This window comes from Xyrauchen texanus, chromosome 31, assembly GCF_025860055.1.
Source record: "Xyrauchen texanus isolate HMW12.3.18 chromosome 31, RBS_HiC_50CHRs, whole genome shotgun sequence".
NCBI classification, from domain to species: domain Eukaryota; kingdom Metazoa; phylum Chordata; class Actinopteri; order Cypriniformes; family Catostomidae; genus Xyrauchen; species Xyrauchen texanus.
Window position 1 is genome coordinate 10,098,330 of NC_068306.1, and position 21,345 is coordinate 10,119,674.

General features: G+C 37.1%; 2 protein-coding genes across 9 annotated transcripts in view; one reads left to right on the forward strand and one right to left on the reverse strand.

Annotated features, from left to right (window-relative positions):
* Positions 1-13,411, forward strand: part of LOC127624799 (drebrin-like) — a 175,792-nt gene extending 162,381 nt beyond the window's left edge. For 2 of the 8 annotated variants that reach the window (XM_052099703.1, XM_052099704.1), the window contains exons 2-12: positions 3,713-3,768; positions 3,851-3,954; positions 4,070-4,144; positions 4,439-4,582; positions 6,008-6,085; positions 6,574-6,725; positions 6,842-6,896; positions 7,447-7,524; positions 8,692-8,806; positions 8,953-11,241; positions 12,130-13,411. In XM_052099703.1, the coding sequence (XP_051955663.1) occupies positions 3,713-3,768; positions 3,851-3,954; positions 4,070-4,144; positions 4,439-4,582; positions 6,008-6,085; positions 6,574-6,725; positions 6,842-6,896; positions 7,447-7,524; positions 8,692-8,806; positions 8,953-11,241; positions 12,130-12,404 (3,421 nt within the window). In that variant the 3' untranslated portion in view covers positions 12,405-13,411. Of the gene's footprint in view, positions 1-2,822; positions 3,158-3,712; positions 3,769-3,850; positions 3,955-4,069; positions 4,145-4,438; positions 4,583-6,007; positions 6,086-6,573; positions 6,726-6,841; positions 6,897-7,446; positions 7,525-8,691; positions 8,807-8,952; positions 11,242-12,129 lie in introns of those variants that run through there. The other 6 variants (XM_052099712.1, XM_052099705.1, XM_052099708.1 and 3 more) reach the window with 6 other exon arrangements.
* Positions 1-21,345, reverse strand: part of LOC127624804 (calpastatin-like) — a 711,053-nt gene that overhangs the window by 461,433 nt on the left and 228,275 nt on the right. The window lies entirely within an intron of this gene.

A 21,345-nucleotide genomic window follows, 5' to 3' on the forward strand; every position in this document is an offset into this window, starting at 1 on the left:
CTGTGTGAGAGGATAGACCATTTTCATATGGCACAACACAGTAAATGTTATTTAAAGACATGTGACTGTGTCTTCAATTTAAGTTTAAATTAATTTAAACATGAGGTGCGCTCAGTCATTTTTTCCTCCTAAACTCAAAGACATGAATTGTAATTTTGCAATATATATGGGAAACAGTGGGGATTTCTTTAAGACTGCAAGGGAAGCTCAGCTTCCCCTATAATGTCAAAAAAATAATGGTCAAATATGTACTATTGTGTAAACAATTTATTGACTAAAAATGCGTTAGAACACGTTCATCTCGAAGACAAGTTCGTTCAGAATCAGCTACATTACATATAGCAGGTCGGCTGACTCGATTTACTTCTCATACATTCCCGTAGCGTCAGTGCATTTCCCCGTTAAAGCCGAGTGTCCATTGACTTCAATGGGGCTGCTCTGAACAGTTTTTTTCAGTGCTCCGAAAATAGACGGTCATTGGATAAATGCTGCGATTATGTCCCGCCCACGGACGCTCAGCGTCTCTGGGGGTGAATGAGGAGTGGGCTGGCCCGGACTCCGGGCTTCCGCGTGATGATTGGAGGATCTTTCGAAAGACTGCATCTCCTTTTGATTGACAGGGAATCTGTACTATAAGAAGTCACTGAAGCTATTTCGCGCTCAGTCCCATCGCGGATTTCTCAAGTGTAGTCGAAAGACAAACTGCTGCAACCTATTTCTTTATATTTGTTTGGCGAAATTGCTAGTCAATTTGCATAATACATTTCACACAATTATACACAACATTCCTTGTTTCAGTTTTACCAAGTTTAATATATTTTGTTTTAGAGCGTTTGTTCGTTCGTTCGTTCATTCATTCATTCATACAGTAGGCTAGGCTAGCGTCTTAAGGGTGAAACTGCGCACGATGGCAGACGGTGCTAATATTGTCGACCTGATTTTGGCGAAGCTATTTGAAAGTCTTCCTTACGAGGAAAAAATTAGAATTAAACAGCAGGGCAGATCAACACCTAAGATTGATTTAGTGCAAAAAATAGGGTAAATATGTTTATAATGTAGGCCGAAAATGAGCTTCCCCTCTTTGAAAGACCAGCAGCCACCACTGATGGGAAATCATGACCACTCACATTAAAATGAAGATTCCAGTCATATCAGTCACCTTATAAAAGTAGTTTTATTCTACATGGAGAGGGTCCGCACATGGGGGCTGCATTGTTAGAATCACACGACCAGCCGGAAACTCGCTTAATCTCAGTAACCATGTTATTTGACACTTTAACTCATTGATTAAAGTAATCGTGGCTAAAACTGTGAATCCTACATTTTAATAATGGCATCTGAAACTGAAAGCTATTGATTTTAAATGATGCTGCATCCAAGCCGCTAGGTGTCAGTGTAAGTCAAAGATAACACAAACACAAAAGTTACTAAGTGCAACTTTATACTGAATATAAGTGCTGTTCAAACCGAATGTGTCCGAATGTGCCACGAACGCAAGTGTCTCCAGACTCGTTTTTAACAACTTAAGTTGTAATCAACTTGACAATTCGTCTTTTTCGCTGAAAATACACGTAGGAATGCAAAAAGCATTCGGTGTGAATGAGGCACATCATATTTAGTGTACATTACTGCGATCACACTAGAAATAATTTAGAAGTACGAGCTTTAAGGTGAATATTGATTATAATAAACATATAATACATCAATATATCATTTCGACTGCATCACACTTGATGTAGCGAGAAAAAAAAAAAAAACTCTTAGCAGAGGATGGTTTCGATCCATCGACCTCTGGGTTATGGGCCCAGCACGCTTCCGCTGCGCCACTCTGCTGCTGTGTGAGCTTATGGAACATTTTAATATATAACCCTTCATGTGGGTGACACCAATAGAGTCGTCCACCGTAAATTACACAACAATTCCCACAAAAGTTATAAAGATGTAATATAAACGTATTTTCAAATATCCTAATATTTGGAGACAGTATGCAAAACCCCATGTTGTTCGTTCAATCATTCGTTCATAAGGCATGTGCTTGTATGCAACGGGCACATCTCGAAAAAACTGAGAGCATGCAGTTTTAGTCTCCCGGTTTCTGCCATAACAGCTCACCATCGTGAGTGATTTTATTTTGCGTGATTAATAATAGATTCATTCATTGACCAAGTTTGCTTTATGTACGCCGTCTGCCTAGATCTGCTCGATCTATTGATTACTCTGCATTTTAAGAATGTAGTCAATTTAATGTTGTCCATCAACAATAGCAAACAAGAGGCTGACGAAATTATGAAAATTGTTATGCCATTCTTGAGGTAGTTGTGGTGCTTTCACTCGTAATTTAGGACTGAATATCACGTATAGCTGAAGTCAGAAGTTTACATAAACTTAGGTTGAAGTCATTAAAACAAATTTTTTAAACACTCCACAGATTTCATATTAGCAAACTAAAGTTTTGGCAAGTCGTTTAGGACATCTAGTTTGTGCATGACAAGAAGTTTGTGCATTTCCAACAATTCGACTTCATTCTCCACACAGTGGAGAAGGAGTGTCTAGCGATCAAATGGGCCATCCTCACTCTCCACTACTACCTGCTGGGGCGGGCCTTCACCCTCTGTTCAGATCACACCCCACTCCAATGGCTCCACAGCATGAAGGATGCCAATGCACGGATCACCTGTTCGTAATTGGCACTTCAGCCGTTCAAGTTTGAGGTGATCCACAGACCAGGAGTGCAGATGGCTGTGGCGGACTTCTTCTCTATAAGGGAGGTGGCAGGCTGGTTGTTGCCCTGGCCTGAGTAGCGCGGTGGTGATGGGGGCATGGTCGTGTGTCTGTCTGCAGGAGATAGAGAGCGTTAAGGCTAGTCCACCTGGGTTGTAATTATCTCTAACACCCGTCTCTTGTTATAGTGATGGCGCAGGGAGACTTAAAGGCCACCAGCTCACCAGGACGATGACTGAATGTTGTGATTCTGACTGAGAGTCAGAATAATCTCTCTACTATTATTCTGACATTTCACATTATTAAAATAAATTAGTGATCCTAACTGACCTAAGACAGGGAATGTTTTCTACAGTTAAATGCCAGGAATTTTGAAGAACTGAGTTTAAATGTATTTGGCTGAGGTGTTTGTAAACTTCTGACTTCAACTGTACAAGTAAGCACTCTAATCAAGTGGTTTGGCTCGACTATTCAATATCTCTCAAACAATGATAACACCAGCAACATTGTCATCATGGCCTCAGGATGTGGGAAAATAAATCTTTTGTGTTTACAGAGCAGATTGCAGAAAACTCAAGTGATCTAAGCAGTACCTTGCATAAACAAACTATTTTTTTCAATGCACACACATTCATAAGGACATTACCTTCTAATCCTAGTGTGTGGCATAATGGTCTTTGCATTATATTCAAACAGAGCAATTATATTTAAACAAACACCTTGTCCTATGTGTTACATTTACATTTCTATGTATAATTTCTTGTGCTGTGGAAATGAACAATGCCTCAGTGATGCCACAATAATGGCTTGTAAATAATAATGGCAATCAGAAATTGCAAAAATTACAGAGACTTAAAAGATTTGAAAATGTCAGAAAACTTGATTGTATTTAAGACACGTTTATCTTTTTCTAAATTGAGTTATCCATTATAAAGAAATAACATTTACCTTTATTACCCCTTTGGCTGTTTCCAATTGTGTCTGTCTGCAGGGCTTTGTTTGCCTATGATGGTATACTGAACAGACTCAAACTGGCTGACTCTGGAGGTAAGAGAGCAAAAAGAGCATGCATTATAAATGATGCTTGTTATATTTGTGGGCTTGTTTTTATGCACTTTTTTTTCCATAGTAGGTGGATTGGAAGAGTTGAAGAGTAAATTCTACCCTAGAAGAACACTTTATGGGCTGTGCAGCGTGGGCAAATCTCAACCCTGCATTGTTATGATATTATGGGTTAGATTTTATGCAGATAATATGCAGTTCATTGTTTAGTAGTAGTATTAGTACAATCAAATTTTCCACCATTTACCAGTTAGTGTGCATGACGATGCTCTGTGTTGATTTTCAGGTAGGTAAAGATGTGGATGAGTACCGCAAAGCTGAGTGTGCCAGTCATTTGCCAGCAATTAGGGCATTCTTTAAGGTAAATCACGTCCTAGAGAGATTTTATGTCAATACAGACAGAACTCTGGTATACTGTGTACAAAAACCTACACAACCTGTGCATTTGATAAGATAAATAAATAGCTCCGTTTCATTTATGTGTCACTGCTGATGCTATAAATGCCATGCAAGCTGTTACTGTTACATGTGATTAGAATCAGCATAATACTCATTATTGTTTTTTATAACTGACTAAAAGGATATGAAATGTGATTTTTATCATTAAATTCGATTTCCCCCCTTTTTTCCTTTAACATTGTTTCCGATCGTTCAGGAAGTCAATATCTTTCTTCCTACACATAATGTGGATGAAATCACAGAAGGGAGGATTTGCACACTGGCCTGTAAGGCTGCAATGATGATGCAGGAGCCGAGAGGGAGACATGGCCTCAGGCGGGAAGACAGAGAGGAGGCTGTGGTATGGAAATCTCACAATTAGTTTTCTTGCCACAAGGCATCAGCCTTTAGTAACCTTGAATTATTTTGACACTTATAGCCAGGCAGTCTTAATAAACTCTTTTCAAATCAAGAAAATGGTAAACATGCCCATCCAAATAGCTGTGTACAATATTATAATACATAATATATAATTTAACCTCTCATACCCCTCTTGAAAATGTTCACACTCAAATTTAAAAGCTCCCTGTTCACACATACAGTGGACTAATTTAATAAAAATGGTCTCTGTGATGAGAAAGAGGGCATGGCTGGGCCGTGAGGGTGCACAGCAGGTGCTGAATCAGATGAACAGTGAGATAAAGGGGGGCCAGAGACTCCAGTCCAAGAGAGAGAGAGACGCACATGGCCGCGCTGCATGTGTGTCTGTGTCCATATGTTTTATGTTGTTTTAAGTTCATTTATATCATTCATTTTTAGGTTGACCGTTCAGCCGGTTAACCCCCTATATTTCAAGAAATTATAGCAATAATTAATAAATCACATTGTCTATGTTTACAATTTTACGCTAAAATAATTTTATATTCATCTTTTTTTTATGTCTAAAGTTTAAAAGCATGCCATTTCAGTTCTGTTCAGTTCTAAAAATGTTGCAAAGTTCTGCTTTAATTCTCTCCCTGTTTCTCCAGAAAGATACTGTGTAATTGGCATGACACATCAAGCAGCGAAAGTAGTGTCCTGCAGTGTGACATTTGTAATGGCATTATTCTCATTATTGTACAATTGTTGCACAGAGTTCTCATATTAATTGAGAGACTACATGGAGTATTTTTACTTTTAAAAAATCCATTAGTCACACAGCAGGACTATGTACGTGATTTGCAATAAGGCTAAAGCTAAGGGTGTAAGGGTGATTACATTTGCTAGTAAACAGTTAAAGAATCTAAAAGTATACACTTTCCTTTAAACATTTAACATGCATTTAAAGTGCACTTAGTAATATTTTCTCTATTAAAAAAGATGTTCTCCTCAAGAAAGAAACATATGTATAAAATCATGACCACTCAAATGAGATGAGGACTCTAGTCATGTCAGTAACCTTATAAAAGTGGGAGGACCGCCCTCATGGGGGCTGCCATTTTTGAATCACATGACCATCTGAATACTACTTGCTTAATCTCAGTAATCTTGGACACTTTCACTCTTGGATTAAATAAATCATGACTGATTGTGAATTGTGAATTTCTACAATGGCATCTGTAATTGAAAACTATTGATTTTCGATGATGCTGCATCCACACCACTAGGTGTCACTGTAAGTCCAAGATGACACGAACAAACAGTTACTGTTAAAGAGTGCACCTTCAACCTAAAAAAAACATTACTGTCCATGTTATATCAACTAAGTGATTGTCAAGAATGTGAGAAATACTCTTCACTATTTCAGGGCACAAATTACAGGAGAACAATTGCAACAGCTGAGATTCTGAGAATCCAGAGAGATTCCTTCTGGGTACAAGCAGAGGTACGCAGTGAGTTGTAGTGTTTCTTTTTCACCTACTCCTATGCATTGTTACTGCATAGTATAAAGGCTGTTTGTTTTTCTATTAATGGTTTAAAAGGAAAGTTCACCCAAAAATGAAATCAACATTTATTCACCCTCATGTTTATCCAGACCCGTATGCAGATAAACTTTCTTTCTTCTGTGACACACAAAAGGAGCCTAAGTCACCATACACTTTCATTGCATCTTTTTATTCCACACTTTGGAGCGAATGGTGACTGAGGCTTATATTATGCTTAACGTCTCCTTTTATGTACAACGTGAGAAAGAAAGTCATACATGTCTGGAGAAACATGAAGGTGATATATAATTACAGAATTTTCATTTTTGGGAAGAATTATCCCTATGAATTTCGATATCATCAGCCTATGCATCATGACATGTCAAGATTGATTGGTTGTGTCTGATGAGTGATGAAGAGATCTGCCTTCTCTTAATGTATTTTACAGAGAGAAGAGGAGGAAAGAAAAAATGAGGAACAGCGGATGGCAGCAGAGGACAGGAGAGAAAGGGAGAGAGAGAGACTGCATCAGGAAAAGAGAGAGGCGATGGAGAGAGAAAGGACAATAAATGAAAAAGATCAGAAAATTCAGGAGCAGAGGTCAATCAAACAATCACGTGCATCATACACACAAAATATTGAAAAACCTACGTGAAAAATCTGAACAATTCCAATAAAGTCGAAGTTGAACTCTTACTATTAATATTTACTTATAGGAAAATAAAGGCCCAAATGAAGACAGAGGCACACAGACAAGAGAAAATAAAATGGGTATGTATGATGTGCATGCACTGTATAGGTACAGTATATGCAGTGTTGGATAAGTAATTAATTACTAACTACTAATTAATCTTTTACAGTGTAATTAGATTACTGTACTAATTACTCTTTCTGATAAGTAATTGCATTACTTATTACTAATTACTTTCTAAAACCCCAACCAACCTCGACCAGATGAAAAACACAAGGATAGACATGAAACTGTTCTTTTAATTCTTTCAAATAAATCATATAAAATCAAATAAATTATTCATGAACTGGCCAAAGAATTTAAGGGGGCAGCGTTAAATTAGAAAACGTACATTTTAACGTTAGACGATAAATTTCGATTCACTAAATTCACTATTGTTTTATATAGAATTGTTCTAGAGTCAATACAGTATTTAACACAATTACATCAGAAGTAACTGTAATTAAATTACTTAAAAAGTATTCAATGAAAAAGTAATTGAATTACAGTATTTAATTACTTAGTAATGCATTACACCCATCACTGAGTATATGTATGTGTTCTTAATCTATATTATACTATATACGTCAGGAGCACCAGCAAAGACAGCGTGAAGAAGAGGAAATGAAAGCTCGATTCTCACGCTCCAACTCAGAGGAGAAATCTGCTGTGAGTTCTGTCAATCAAACTTGAATAACAATAAACCCCACCCCTAAATACGCATAAGTAAAACCAGCCAACTGACCAGGGCTGCATTTCCTAAAAGCATTGCAAGCGTAAGATGATTGTAGAGACCATTGGCACCAATGGTTTCTACTATCTACTTATTATGCTTTTGGGAAAGGCAGCCCAGGATCAGCTAAGACCAGCCTACTAGATTAGGCTGGTTTTGGCTGTTTTTTCTTTTTGATGTTTTGTTTTATTTCTTTTTGTATTCTTTTTTCAGCAGGGTAATAGTAGTAATAATAATTACTTCATTTTCATAGAGACAAAAATATATATTTTAAATATAAATAATTCAAAATACATTTTCAGTGCTGTTTACAAAAAAATATGGCCTGTAAATGTTCTCAAGTCACACACGATGTAGAATGACACATCTGTGTAATATTCTACATATGTAGCCACCAAAACAAAAATATGAGGAACAAAATATTTTTGAGTCTTCATGTTTTTGGGACAGGTGCAGTTGCACAGAGGGCCATATTTGATACTGTCAATCAATGACATAAATAGCCCTTTAAAAAAAAGAGAAGCTAAAACCAGCATTATGGCAGCATATTTGGCTGATCACCTGTTGCCACTCCCAAGAAAAGATGCCGTCAACTTTAGGAAGATCAGCTTTCTCAGTGGAAAAATAGTTTCCAAGCAGGGGTATTTCTCCCTATTTCGTGGTAGCCGGTGTGCAAGCGTCGATCACTATAGAAACAGTAATACCATTTTTTTTTAGCTGGTCAGCTAGTTTAGCTGGGAGGCCAGCTGGTCTCTCTGCCTGATCAGATAAAAATAGTTCAGTACCCTTCTAAAGCCAGTCAACTGACCAGCCTGAGCCAACTGACTAGACTGGGTGACCATCTTAAATCAGCAAACCAGCTTAGGCTGTTTTTTTTCCCAGCAGGGTAATAATAATAATTTCATTGTCGCAGTGAAAAAAAAATATATATTCATAAAAATAATGCAAAATTTACTTTCATGGCTCTTTAGAAAAAAAATGTGGCCGCTATATGTTCTCAATTTACACAATGTATGGCAAAAGGTAAATTTTTGTCCCCTTTCTGAGACCGAAATGTGCACTTAGCCCATTTCCTTCAGTGATGTAAAACATTTAATGGCCAGCAGGAGGAAGCAGCTGTTGTGTCTCAGCGTGTTACAAACCACAGAGAGTTCTTTAGACAGCTGTCCTCCTCATCAGGTGTCCAGTCAGGTTCCCATCCCGGCTCACCATACCCAGGTATGGGGAATTTAAACACATAGATTCAGTATTACCTATTTTCAATTGGTGGATAAGGCGCATGTGTGAACTCACACACAATTGATTGTTTATTTCAAAGTCTCTTTCCCTCTCTTTCTCTTTTTTTTGTCTTATGATTTTCCAAGCAGCCAGGAGTCTTTATAGACGACTGGAGCGCAGTCAGGCAGACAATATCTTAATTTTTTATGAATCTTCATCGTCCACACCCACATTGCCCTGCAGATCAACAGTGGCATCCCCTTACTTTCCATCGACTCCAAAATCCCAGAGCCCAACACTTGTTTATCCTAGTCCAACAATGGACTCTCCAAGTCTCTCAGAGCAGAACTTCCCCACAGATCGTTCAATGGTATCTTCAAAAAGCCAGATCCACCCATCTTCACTAAAGCTGATGGAGTCTTCCTATGTATCCACTCCACAGCTCCAAACTCTACCAACATCTTTAACTAATGCAACGGCATCTGGAATAAAAACCCCTATGACTGCCATGTTAGATAGTTTTGTATTGTACCCACCACCACCAAATATTGACCTGCTGAAACTAGATAACCAGTGCACAGATGAACCGGTCGAATTTTCTTCACCTCCCTTTGCTATTGAAAATTCACCAGAACCATTCATAGACCTGCCTGAGGTGCAAACTTCTATACAAACCCAACCTGATATCATTCTGACTCCACAGGCCATCTTCGATCCATCTGTCTTCTCCTCAGATCTTCTTACTTCCTCTCTTCCTCAGTCATATCCTTCACTGGATGCATTTGTCTTGGTTCCTCAGCCCCCATCTAGACCACTTCCTGCCTTACCCGTTGCCCCGCGATTGCTAAAAGACCTGGAACCAGGGAGAGAATACACTGCCCGGGCCTCTGTTATTTCCATGGTTGAGGAGGATGTGGAGGAAGAGAGTGAGGAGAAGGATGGAGAGAGGAATGAGGAGAGAAGGATTAATGAGATAATAGAGGAGGGAAAAGAAGATATTGAGGAGAAACTTGGAGTGAGAGGGTGTCAGGAAAAAGGGAAGGGAAGTGGAAAAGATAAAGTTGAAGTGATTGAAAGTGGAGATTATAGGAATGGAGGACAGGAGGAACAAGATAGGAAGATTACAGAAAAGCAAGAGAGTAACAAACAACCAGATGGGAAAATTCTGGAAGAATGTAAGAGTGAAAAACCACAAGATGGGACAATTATGGAAGAACGTGAGAGTGAAAAAGAACAAGATGGAAGGATTATAGCAGTACATGACAGTAAAGATCTACAAGACATAAACATTATGGAAGAAAATAGAAGTGAAGAAGAACAAGCTTGGAAGATTATGGGAGAACATGATACTGAAAAAGATGAAGATGGGAAAAGTATGGAAGGATTTGAGAATGAAAAAACACAAGATGGGAATAGTATGGAAGAATGTAAGAGTTATGCAGAAAAAGATGGGAAGATTTTGGAACAACATGAGGGTGAAAAACTACAAGACGGGAAGATTATGGAAACATTTGAGAGTGAAAAAATACATCATGGGAAAAGAATGGAAGAACTTGAGAATGAAAATGAAAAAGGGAGTCAAAAAGACAGTAAGGAGAGAGGGAACAACCAGGACGAAAACGGCCAGACTTTGATGAACCAGGAGAGCGAAGAAAAGCCAAAGGTGGATGTAGACAGGACAAGAAATTTGATTATGTTAAATAAAGAGCCACAAAGGGAGATTATAGTGAGGAACGAGGCAGTAGACGAAGAGAATATTGAGGAGATTAAGAGTGATAAAAGAAACACATCATTAATCAAGACAGAGGACAATGTGGAGGCTATTATTTTGGAGGAACATCCCTCCATTGCAGACAAAGCCATTGATGAATCCTTTGCTGAGACACTTTTCTCACAACATGCCTCACCCGTCCGAGAATCCCATTCTAACGAACCATCTCAATACAGTCAAACATCTCTACCCAAAAGAATATCAACCAATCGAGATGAAAATGAGCTTCAGGACAAGTCCAATTTTTCCAATTTGAGCATTCAAAGTGATTCCCAACCAGATGACATAAGAGAAGAAGAGTTTGAACATGATTCTAATCTCACTAATAACTTTTCAACTGTGATGTCATGCTCATGCCCTTCTTCAAAGCCATGTGAGAACAGTGCCACTTTAACTCAACCGACAACAGAACAGGGTTTTAACTCAGAAGTCATCACACATATGAAGGTCACCATGGAGGATATGAAGAAAAAAGAGGAATATGAAAAGAGAGATGGAAAATTTTGCAAAAAAGAAGCAAAAATTGTGGATGGTGAATTTGTTTTGGCTGAGGGATTCAATCCTGAGCAAACGGCATCACCTATATCTGAGAATCAAGCCACTACTGGACAATCAGATGAGAAGGAAGGGCTTGCAACTGTCAGATATTTCCTCAAATACCCAGGTAATAAGCACTAAAACTAAAACTAACTAAAAGAGTGTTCATTTTTCTCTACATTAGAAGAGAATTTTAAATAGACAAAACCTACCTCCCTACCCTAAACCTAACCAACAGTGTAATAAAAGCAAACGTGAGATGAAAAACACAATTGCTGAAGCAACCATGTCCTTTTGTGGTGCTCCTGAGATACTTTCGGCACACCCGTCAACTTGCATGCACTTCAGGACTTGTACTCTGGTCCATTTCATCACAGTGCAATGCTCTATGCAATGCTGTGGTTGAGCTAATGCACAATTTGATCGCACTGAAATTTTAAAATGTATCACTTTATAAGTCATGCACTGTAGTAAAAATGTTTATATGTCTTAAAGGGATAGTTCACCCTAAAATGAAAATTCTCTCATCATTTACTCACCCTTATGCCATCCCAGATATGCATGACATGCTTTGATCTGCTGAACTCAAATTGAGATTTTGAAAGAATTTCTCAGCTCTTTTGTTCCATTCAATGCAAGTGAATGGGTGCCAACATTTCTAAGTTCCAAAAATAACATGTCTGCAGAAAAGTAATCCTTACGACTACAGTGGATAAATCAATGTCTTTAGAAGCGGATAGGAATATGATAGGTGTGGGTGAGAAACAGATCAACGTTTAACTCATGATTTGTGTGAAAGTGAATAAAAGTCTTCGTTGTAGCTCTAGTGTTTATTTCAACAAGAAACTGCTGTGATGCAGGTTGCAGTTTAAAGGAGAAAATGTATGGGAAAATTACTTTCAGAATCAAAGCTTGTAAAAACCTTCTAATTATGATGAATTAGGTGATTGTTTACGGATTATAATTCCTATCTCATTAGTAATTGCAGTGATAACATAATTTTTTAACTTTGCAGATGAATGTATCACTCATCAGTCAGAGCTGGATTTAACCAACGAGATGAGTGATTTTGAAGAGGGTGAGGAGGCTATATCTCTCATAGCAAGCGACACCTACGCTTTTGAGGTGGGGCAGAGCTCAAAATGTGATTCTGCCCTTGAGCTGAATCAAGTGAACGAAGCCATAAAACATGAATTTCTGCAGGGCGGCAAAACCATCACAGAAATGCCCAATGACATCAGAAATGATAAGAAAGTTGACAAATCTCTTAAAAGTGGGATAGGAAATTAGCATTTGGAGATAATTGGTAGGTGTGAATTATTATTCCAGAACAGATCATACATTTATTAACATAATGGTCTGGATTGTGATTGTGATTAATTAATTGAAGGCTAAGAATTGTTATCCTTTTCACCCCAAGCAGGTTACTTTTTGTAAGTCTCAAATGGTGGAATTTAAGAATGCAATGTAACAGCTATACATAGTTACCCAAACTAAAGTTTGATGTAAAAGCTAATAATGATAACTGTATTAGATCATCTCAACCACTTGATTATTTTGTGTAACACTTATATAGAATCCCGATGTAATTTTTTAACAATTTTACAGAAAAGGAAAACTTGAGCAATGACCCGTGCACAGCAAAGAATTATGGGTTAGAGGAGCCATCAGCCAGGCAGAGACAATACGGCACATGCTTCTGTTATTTAAAATAAATGAATAAATAAAACTAATAAAATAATAATAAAAACATATTAAATGATTAAAAAAAATGTTGACAAGATGACATTTAGTCCAAACACGTCCAATGTTTTGTGTGCGCATGCATGCAGGAGAGAGAGAGCTATTGGCTATTAATGATTTTAGATGGCCAGATGCATTTTTAAATATTTGAAATGTTTTTAGGGATATATAATATTAAAAATACATTTATTGAAAAGTAGTTATTTTAAGTAGACTGCTGTATACTTTGCTTGTTATGATTCTGTGCTGGTAACTCCCCAACATGGGAATTGAACTGATTATTTTCACTTATATTGGTTGAATAAAGTTCCTTATTTTGAGATTTCCTTTTTTTATTTGAGAGATCTGGTATCACTGTAACTGGTCCACCCTTAGCACAGAGTAGACCTACTGTCATTTAAACATTTCTTTATTAACCATTCTTTAATTTAATCCTACCCGGTTACCAATTGGAGATGGAGCAGCAGAACGCCGGAAACAGAAAGGAAAAATACTCTTTCTGCTCGGAACAAACTACAAATATATAGTTTATAGTCGGTGATGACATAACTAGTTTGCTGGATTATATATTACAATCAATATTGTTTTAAATTTGATGTATTATTTATTTATTGAATTATTTATTATGTATTATTTAAATTTAAATAATGTTTTATTTAATATGAAACTATAATATTATAAAGCAAAGCATAATTCAGGATGTAAAATAATTACGAGGCACAAAACCTCATAGATGTAGATGGTGGTGGCGTAGTGGGCTAAATTACAAATCTGGTAATCAGAAGGTTGCTGGTTCGATCCCCACAGCCACCACCATTGTGTACTTGAGCAAGGCACTTAACTCCAGGTTGCTCTGGGGGATTGTCCCTGTAATAAGTGCTCTGTAAGTTGCTCTGGATAAAAGCATCTGCCAAATGCATAAATGTAAATGTAAAACTAGTCATAAATCAAAAATGAAGGTAATCTATAAAGAAATAATAATAATTTTGGACATCAAATGTATGTACTAATGTATGTATAATACACTGTCTGTATTTATGACATTTAAAAAGCATGTGACATGCCCCGGCCTGAAAAATATTCCATGAAATTACCATTGTCCTAAGAACGTATTTAAAGGTGCAATCAGTAATGTTTTTTATGTCATCCTCGACTTTGACACCTTTGGGCATGGAAGCAGCATCATTCAAATGCAAAAGTTTACAGTTTACAATGCCATTGTAGAAATTCACTATTCAGTCAATCATGATTAATTTAATTCATGAAAAGTGTTAAATAAAAAAAGAGTTGGTTCCAGAGGTTAAAGGGGTCAGGGGTGGACTGGGAAGAGAAATCGTCCTGGGATTTTACATATAAACTGTCCCAAAAGTTGTTGTTGGTGGGGGGGGGTCACTGTCCTTTTCTGCATATCTGTGCCCTCTTCTGCATATTGCGGCACTGTTTTGTGGCCCGTTCTGCATAGCACGGCTCGTTTCGCATCCAGCCCGGTTCTCCCGATGGCCAGTCCGCCGCTGATCGGCCCCAAAGTGCGTCGGCCCACTGGCAAAATGCCCGGTATGCCAGATTACCAGGGCTTACTCCATCTCTGTGGGAAGCAGAGGAAAGCAATGTTAGTGTAGGAGTCAAACGCTCCCTTTCCTGTGAGCAGCACGACATGTCTCTTATATAGGGCTCTCTTTTAACGAGAGGAACTGGTGACAATTGTGCCCATATAGCGAACCCCCAGTGCTTAATTTCCATGTTTACACTGGTTGATTTGACAAGGTGTAAAACGTTTTTTAATAGCATCCCTTAAGGATAAATCTAATCATTACTGAGATTTAGCCTTTGTGACAACTTCCACCTGTGACATCTAGCCCTGATTTCCCATATATGATACTGTGACAGGGCGGAGGGCAGGGCCGGGTCGTGATTTTACACACCCGGCTCCTTATCAGGCTAATCAAGGCTGCGAGAGGGATAAAGGCCGACTGCGGACGGAGGTGCGACAGAGAGAGAACGTTTACGGGCACCTGTCCGTCTTATGTGTTTGTTTGTGTCTTTTGGTTTTAGTTCTTTATTAAAAATATTATTTATATTGTCAAGCCAGTTCTCGCCGCCTCCTTTCCATTAATCCCTTTACAGATAGATACTACAATTCAAGAATTTTTTTTTTAGAACGCCTTAACTTTCCATTAGCAAAATTGAATTGGGTTGCCTGAAATTCAAAGTTTAAGTAAACAATCCAAACAAGAACATCTTGTTGCTTTTATAAACATTGCATTTACAATGCTTTTGTTTTTCTGTGTGCATGCCAAAGGTTTGCTTACTAAAATGCATACAGTAGTGTAAATAGGCTAGAAAGAGACATTACTGTTCTGCTATGTGGCAGTGGCCACACCTTTGACTGCTATGTCTGGTTAGATCTTGCAGTCAGGGGTAGATTATGACATAAACATATATAACATAAATAGTGGTCTTTTGGTCATTTTATTGTCAATTCTGTTTGCAGTGACCCTACAGCTTGGCTACCATTATTATTCTCCCATCAAAGAAGCCCTGAAGTCATAATTTATGCCAAAATGTCCTAGACTTTATTACATGTTTGTGATTTCAAACCGTCAAAACTTAAACACAAGAAGTTTTATCTGCTTTAAGATGCTCCTTTCTTTCTTTCTTTCTTTCTTTCTGACTGTAAGACCTGTGAAACATTCTAACTTCAAGCATTTAATTAGCATTTAGTTCCTTTTGTCAAACATTACAGTTTGTCCCAACAAACTTTACGTATCTAGTTTAATCAGTTCTTTTGTACCACACAAAATAAAAGCTAATTTATTTTTGTAATGTAGGGCAAACATGCAGTTATAGCAATGAATAGTATAATAATGTTTTTGTTCGACAGCATTTTCATACAAAGCATTAAGCTTAATCCTATAAAGCCTAACGTATGAAATTATAGTCAGAAAATGTATTTTTTTAAACCTATTTTTCTATAAAATAATGACATTTTAAGTAAGCACATGTTGCAATTCAATTCAATAAATACTCATTTTGAAATATCAGTAACAATATTAACGTTTTATCAAAATCAACAAAGATTTAACATAAAAACACGAGTGCATCACAATACGAAGGTAGCCAATAAGGAAATTATTTTACATGGTCTTCTACTTCCAAGAGCAGGGAAACTTTCGTTAGGAGGCAGTTGAAATCTACCACATTTCATACAATAGGGTTTTAGAATAGAATATTTGATACATGACTTTCTTACAATAGAAATTCATGCATCAAATATGATATGCATCATAGGGTTAAAGAGTGGCTTAAATAAATGTCATTTGAAACAGTAACGCAAAAGGGTCCTATAACAGGGCTGGGGGCCCTCATAGTCAAATTACCCTATTGAGAGGGGCTTGTATAATCCACATAATCGAGCCTATATTAAACATTTGTTTTCATAGTTGATAGGATGCGAAACCTTGCATTAAGGGCTTAAGGCAAATTTGTTGATAAACATTAAACTGTATAGTGGGTCATCAAAAATCAACATTATTGATGATATTCCCATTTTATTCATTTTAGAAATGACACAATAGTCAAATAAACAGAAATGCATTGAACACATTTATATTCAGAAAAAAATGCAAAATGCACATATCTCACATCATACTGTGTCCCAAGTAGAAACCATTTCCAAGTATCTGCCATAAATCAAACATTTTGTGGTACCAAGCTTTTAGTGCGTGTATGTTCGACCAATAGCCCTAAAATTGAAATGTAACATTCTTATTATTTCATCATTGTCAGTCTTTGTCTAATGCAAGCAAGAAATGATGTTATTTACACCCACTCCTTTGAGTTGATTGCAGTAAATGTAACTAAATAAAAAATTAAGTAATAAGTCTTTGTTTTTTTAATCTGTATCCAATATTCTGTAAACAATCAACTATTTAATCATAATTATAAGGTTTGAGAGGCTGAGCATAACAGAAGATATCGATTTAACCACTGGAGTCTTATAGATTACTTTTAGGCTGACTTATGTGCATTTTTGGAGCTTCAACATTTTGGCACCCATTCACTTGCATTGTTTGGACCTACAGAGCTGAGATATTCTTCTAAAAATCTTCATTTGTGTTCTGCAGAAGAAAGAAAGGCATAAATATCTGGGATGGCATGAGAGTGAGTAAATGTTAAAAGAACTTTCATTTTTGGGTGAACTATCCCTTTAAACAGATCTCTCCGTCTCGGAAATTTGATCTCTTTGAATATATACAAGCACAGCTGTGATACAAATCAATTTAATTAATATTAACGGATTGATCAATATTACAATATTGCAGTGCATTTATGTGAAAAGCAATGATAATGGAAGGTTGTTTCAATTCTTTTTTCTTTTTTTTAAAAGTGGTTTGGAGGCCTTTTATCCCACACTTGGTTATTCCGATAATTTCAAATATTCTTATGAACTAAATTAATTTGCAACATTTTCAAAGTTGTTCAATGTTAGATCAGATTCCAAAAACCTATAAACCAGTTTGGAAACCAGTGCACGTTATCTTATACAATAACCCACATAACAAAAGAACAATTCTATGCGAAATTCCCCATCTGAAAGAACCCTGAACAATGATTTCTGCATCAGTGGGGGATTTAGATAGCTAAGTAAGGCCTCATAATCCTATTGAGTGAATGCTGACAGACAGATACGTCTGCTGTCTGTCTGAATGAATGCATGGTATTTCTTTGTATGTCTTTCTTATGGTTCTTATGGTAAAATTCTATAGTCTTTCGCTTTAGAAGTCTTGCTTGTGCTTTCATTTGCACTATATTTTAATCTAGTGTGGAAAAATTATGATATCCATTCGTCCTTCCTTTCTGCAATACACATTGATAATTGCTTGGGTCAATCTCTTTTATACAGGAAATGTCTCAACCTTCTTGCCCAGGGACATCCACAGCACCATGGTAACAGCGTACCAATCATAGTGGACCGTGTTTAGGGAAAGACATCCATTAGATGTTTTCACCACTCATCACTGAAGTGAATTAGAACCTAACAACACACTTGCATTTATTCTAAGAATGTGGGTAACTGATGCAGAACATGTCCATGATCTTTTTTGATCAACATGAAGATTTTAGGTTAAATGGTCTGCATTTATATACTGCCTTTTTAACCTTAGTTTAACAAAGTGCTCACACACACACACACACACACACACACACACCAATGACAGCAGAGCTGCCATGCAAGATGCTAGCCTGCCATTGGGAGCAACTTGGGGTTCAGTGTCTTACCCAAGGACACTTCGGCATGTCGGAGTCTTGTGGGCTGGGGAATCAAACCGTCAAACTATTTCAGTGGTGCTGCTGTATAAAAAACAAAAAACAGAGTACAACTATTCAATGTACTGCAGTCTCTCAATTAATATGAGGTCATAAAAGGTCATGCATATGCATAATAATTATGAAAGACTGGGCAAAATACTGTTTAAAATGGTTTTTGATGGCATACCAAAAATACTTTCCAAAAGTATTTCATGTCAACTACCCATAGTGAAATGATCCAATTTGCTTAAATTTCAGATTTAAGCAATCTCACATTTTATAAGCTGTCCATGATTACTGTTGCGAGAATTATATCACTTAAATTAAGAGACATTTTGCAGAGCAACAGCTGCTAAAGAGCAGATATTAAAAAGCAGTCAGCAATCATATCATATTTCTTAAGCAATTTTCTCTTAGTGACTGATTTAATCTGAGAAAACTTTCACCACATGTACTATAAGGCTCATGATGTACTGTAAACATACAACTCAATTTGCCAGTATTTAAGCTTTGAAAACAGAATGAAATATCTTAAGATCTTGCAGGCATTCTTACTCTCCATCTGATGGCAATCATGTGAAACTTTGACATGTTTTAGATTAATTCAACATTTACGTCATTTCAGGCAACCATCGTGCAGTTATTTGAAGCTTGTGAGTTGTGCACCAACGTGCATTTCTAGAAGTCTAAGACTACATTGAAAAGATGGGATTTTGGTTCATTTCTTGAAATAAAGTTTAGAATTATGAAAAATAAATGAATACATTTTATGAAAAAATTAAGTATTTAATATACTGCACCATTTTGAGCTTACTAATACAATTTGAAACATTGACCATGTTAACCCTTTTGTACAGAAGATGGACCATTCTCAAATCATACTAGAATGACTGTGAATATCAGGTTTTGGAGTTGGAGCCGGTTGAAGCGCATGCTGTCATTAAACTGAGACGAGGACATATAAAGTACTGTACAAGAAAATATCTAATAATGTAATGCAAAATAGACGATAGAAGCATTTTCACTTGTTGTGTAACAATTTTGTTCTGCAAATGTACACGTTTGTGTGTTTTACTGAAGTGTGACTGTTGACAAGGGGAAAAAAGAAGTTGTGGAATGCACGGAGAAAAAAACGGAAAGTAGTAAATGTGTTTTGGTGCTGCCAGGAAACACGAGACAGTTTTACTGTCAATCATATCATCTCACGTCTAGTTGTTAATCAGGATGTGCAAGAACAGAAATGAGGAAATTCTTTTCAGTCTTTCAGGGGAGTTTTGCACATTTTTCCTTTTGTGTTCCTCAACATAATATACATACTTTGGCTGAATCAATGCACCTGTCACCCAGAATTAATTAAACCTTTAAAAAAAACCTTCTAGCAGCAATAAACTCCTTTATTTCCTCTAAAAAAATAATAATAACAATAATAAAAAGTTGAATGATAAAACACCATTTCCTGTGTCAGATGTGCATGTAACCAAATGAATTGGAAATTTAAATGCATTTCTTTACATGACAATAGAATGAATGGCCTCCAAAAATATTTGTAAATGACATTTCTTAGCTAATTTTTGCAATAATTTTAACTGAAAGCTGTGGAGATGATTTTGATGGATGTATGAATTCAGTTTACAGGTGTAATTCCACATAAAAAGCTGGACATGATCCACTATGTTTGACAACCAGAAGTGTCCAAATAGTCTTATTTTTCCTTATTTGAACAGTAAATATATCTATTGTTTTAAAATGTAATACCTAACAAATGTATTCTTTAATTATTTTTTTTTTTTTTGTCAAATGTTTTGCAATATTTCCATGTAAATAAAGCCACTCGGTTTGATATTTTGCTACCTAATGCAATGATATTCAAACATTTTAAAGCATAAAATAAGAGTTCAAGTACTTTTAGGGGCCATTTGTGTGTAAACTGTGCTGTTGTTTCTAAAATCCCCAGATTTCCAGTGGCCTCTGTTTTGATAAGGAATAAAACAGGTTTTTAAGAACCGGACAAGAAAATTATACTATTATTGTGGTTTTACGACCTGACATTTATGGTTGGATGCAGTTGGATTAGCATGGACAACCTCACAGAAACAGACAGACACTTAAATCAAAGTTGTCTGGCACTTATGCTAAAATGAACTCATGACATGAATGTATACATACTGTAGCTAAACATGTCAACACTGTCGTACAATGTCTCAATGACCTGTCAACCACCACTGCAAATGAATGCTTTCAAACATTATGGATTTATGACTTAATTAACACTGTAGTTTTGTGTTATTTCTAGAGTTCAAAATCACCAACTGCCAAGGACTTTAAGAGCGTTAACCATGCTGCTTTGCAAGAGGTTTACTTTATTTCATTTCAGACTGTCTCCATTCTATTTCGGTAGTCGCATACTTTCTTTCCACCCATGATACTATTAAGAGACAGAACAGGTTCTATATGTGGCTGTTGCAAATGAGTAAAATAATAAACCCTCAGAGCCATCAAACAACTGCCAATAATGAAATGTTAAATTATTTTGTCTGCCAATCTGAAGAGATTCTACCTGTCAAATAGAACGGCATTATAATTCAACATCAATGCTCACTTCAGTGGTGGATTTAGACAAGGGCAGCATCTTACGGGGGGAGGCACGAGCACAAACTTTGGGGCCATGTTGATGCGGGTTTCGCCCAGTCTCACTTAGGCACAACAAATGCTTTATTATGTAAATGCACACAATACCTATCAAAATAGTTGATTGAATTTATGTTTTTCATGACTTTAAAAAAACGTTTGATCTACAAATCCCATTCGGAGTGGGTCAAGCAGGACCGGTTACAGTGGTGCCGTGACCCAGGTGGTAGTAAAGTTTATGGGGTGAGTGTTAAAAGCAGCCAGCTGGTATGTGAGAGCTGTGCTGTATTTGTAAGCCTCACTCCCCTGGCATCAAGAGGTGCACTAGCGACTTACGCTAGAGGATGTAGTCTTTAGCCTCCTCGTTAGTGTGGCTGCCTCCCATGCCGGAGATGCCAGTTCAAATCCCGTTCGGAGTGGGTCAAGCGGGACCAGTTACAGTGGTGCCGTGACCCGGGTGGGAGTGAAGTTTATGGGGGTGAGTGTTAAAAGCAGCCAGCTGGTATGTGAGAGCTGTGCTGTATGTGTAAGCCTCACTCCCCTGGCCTCA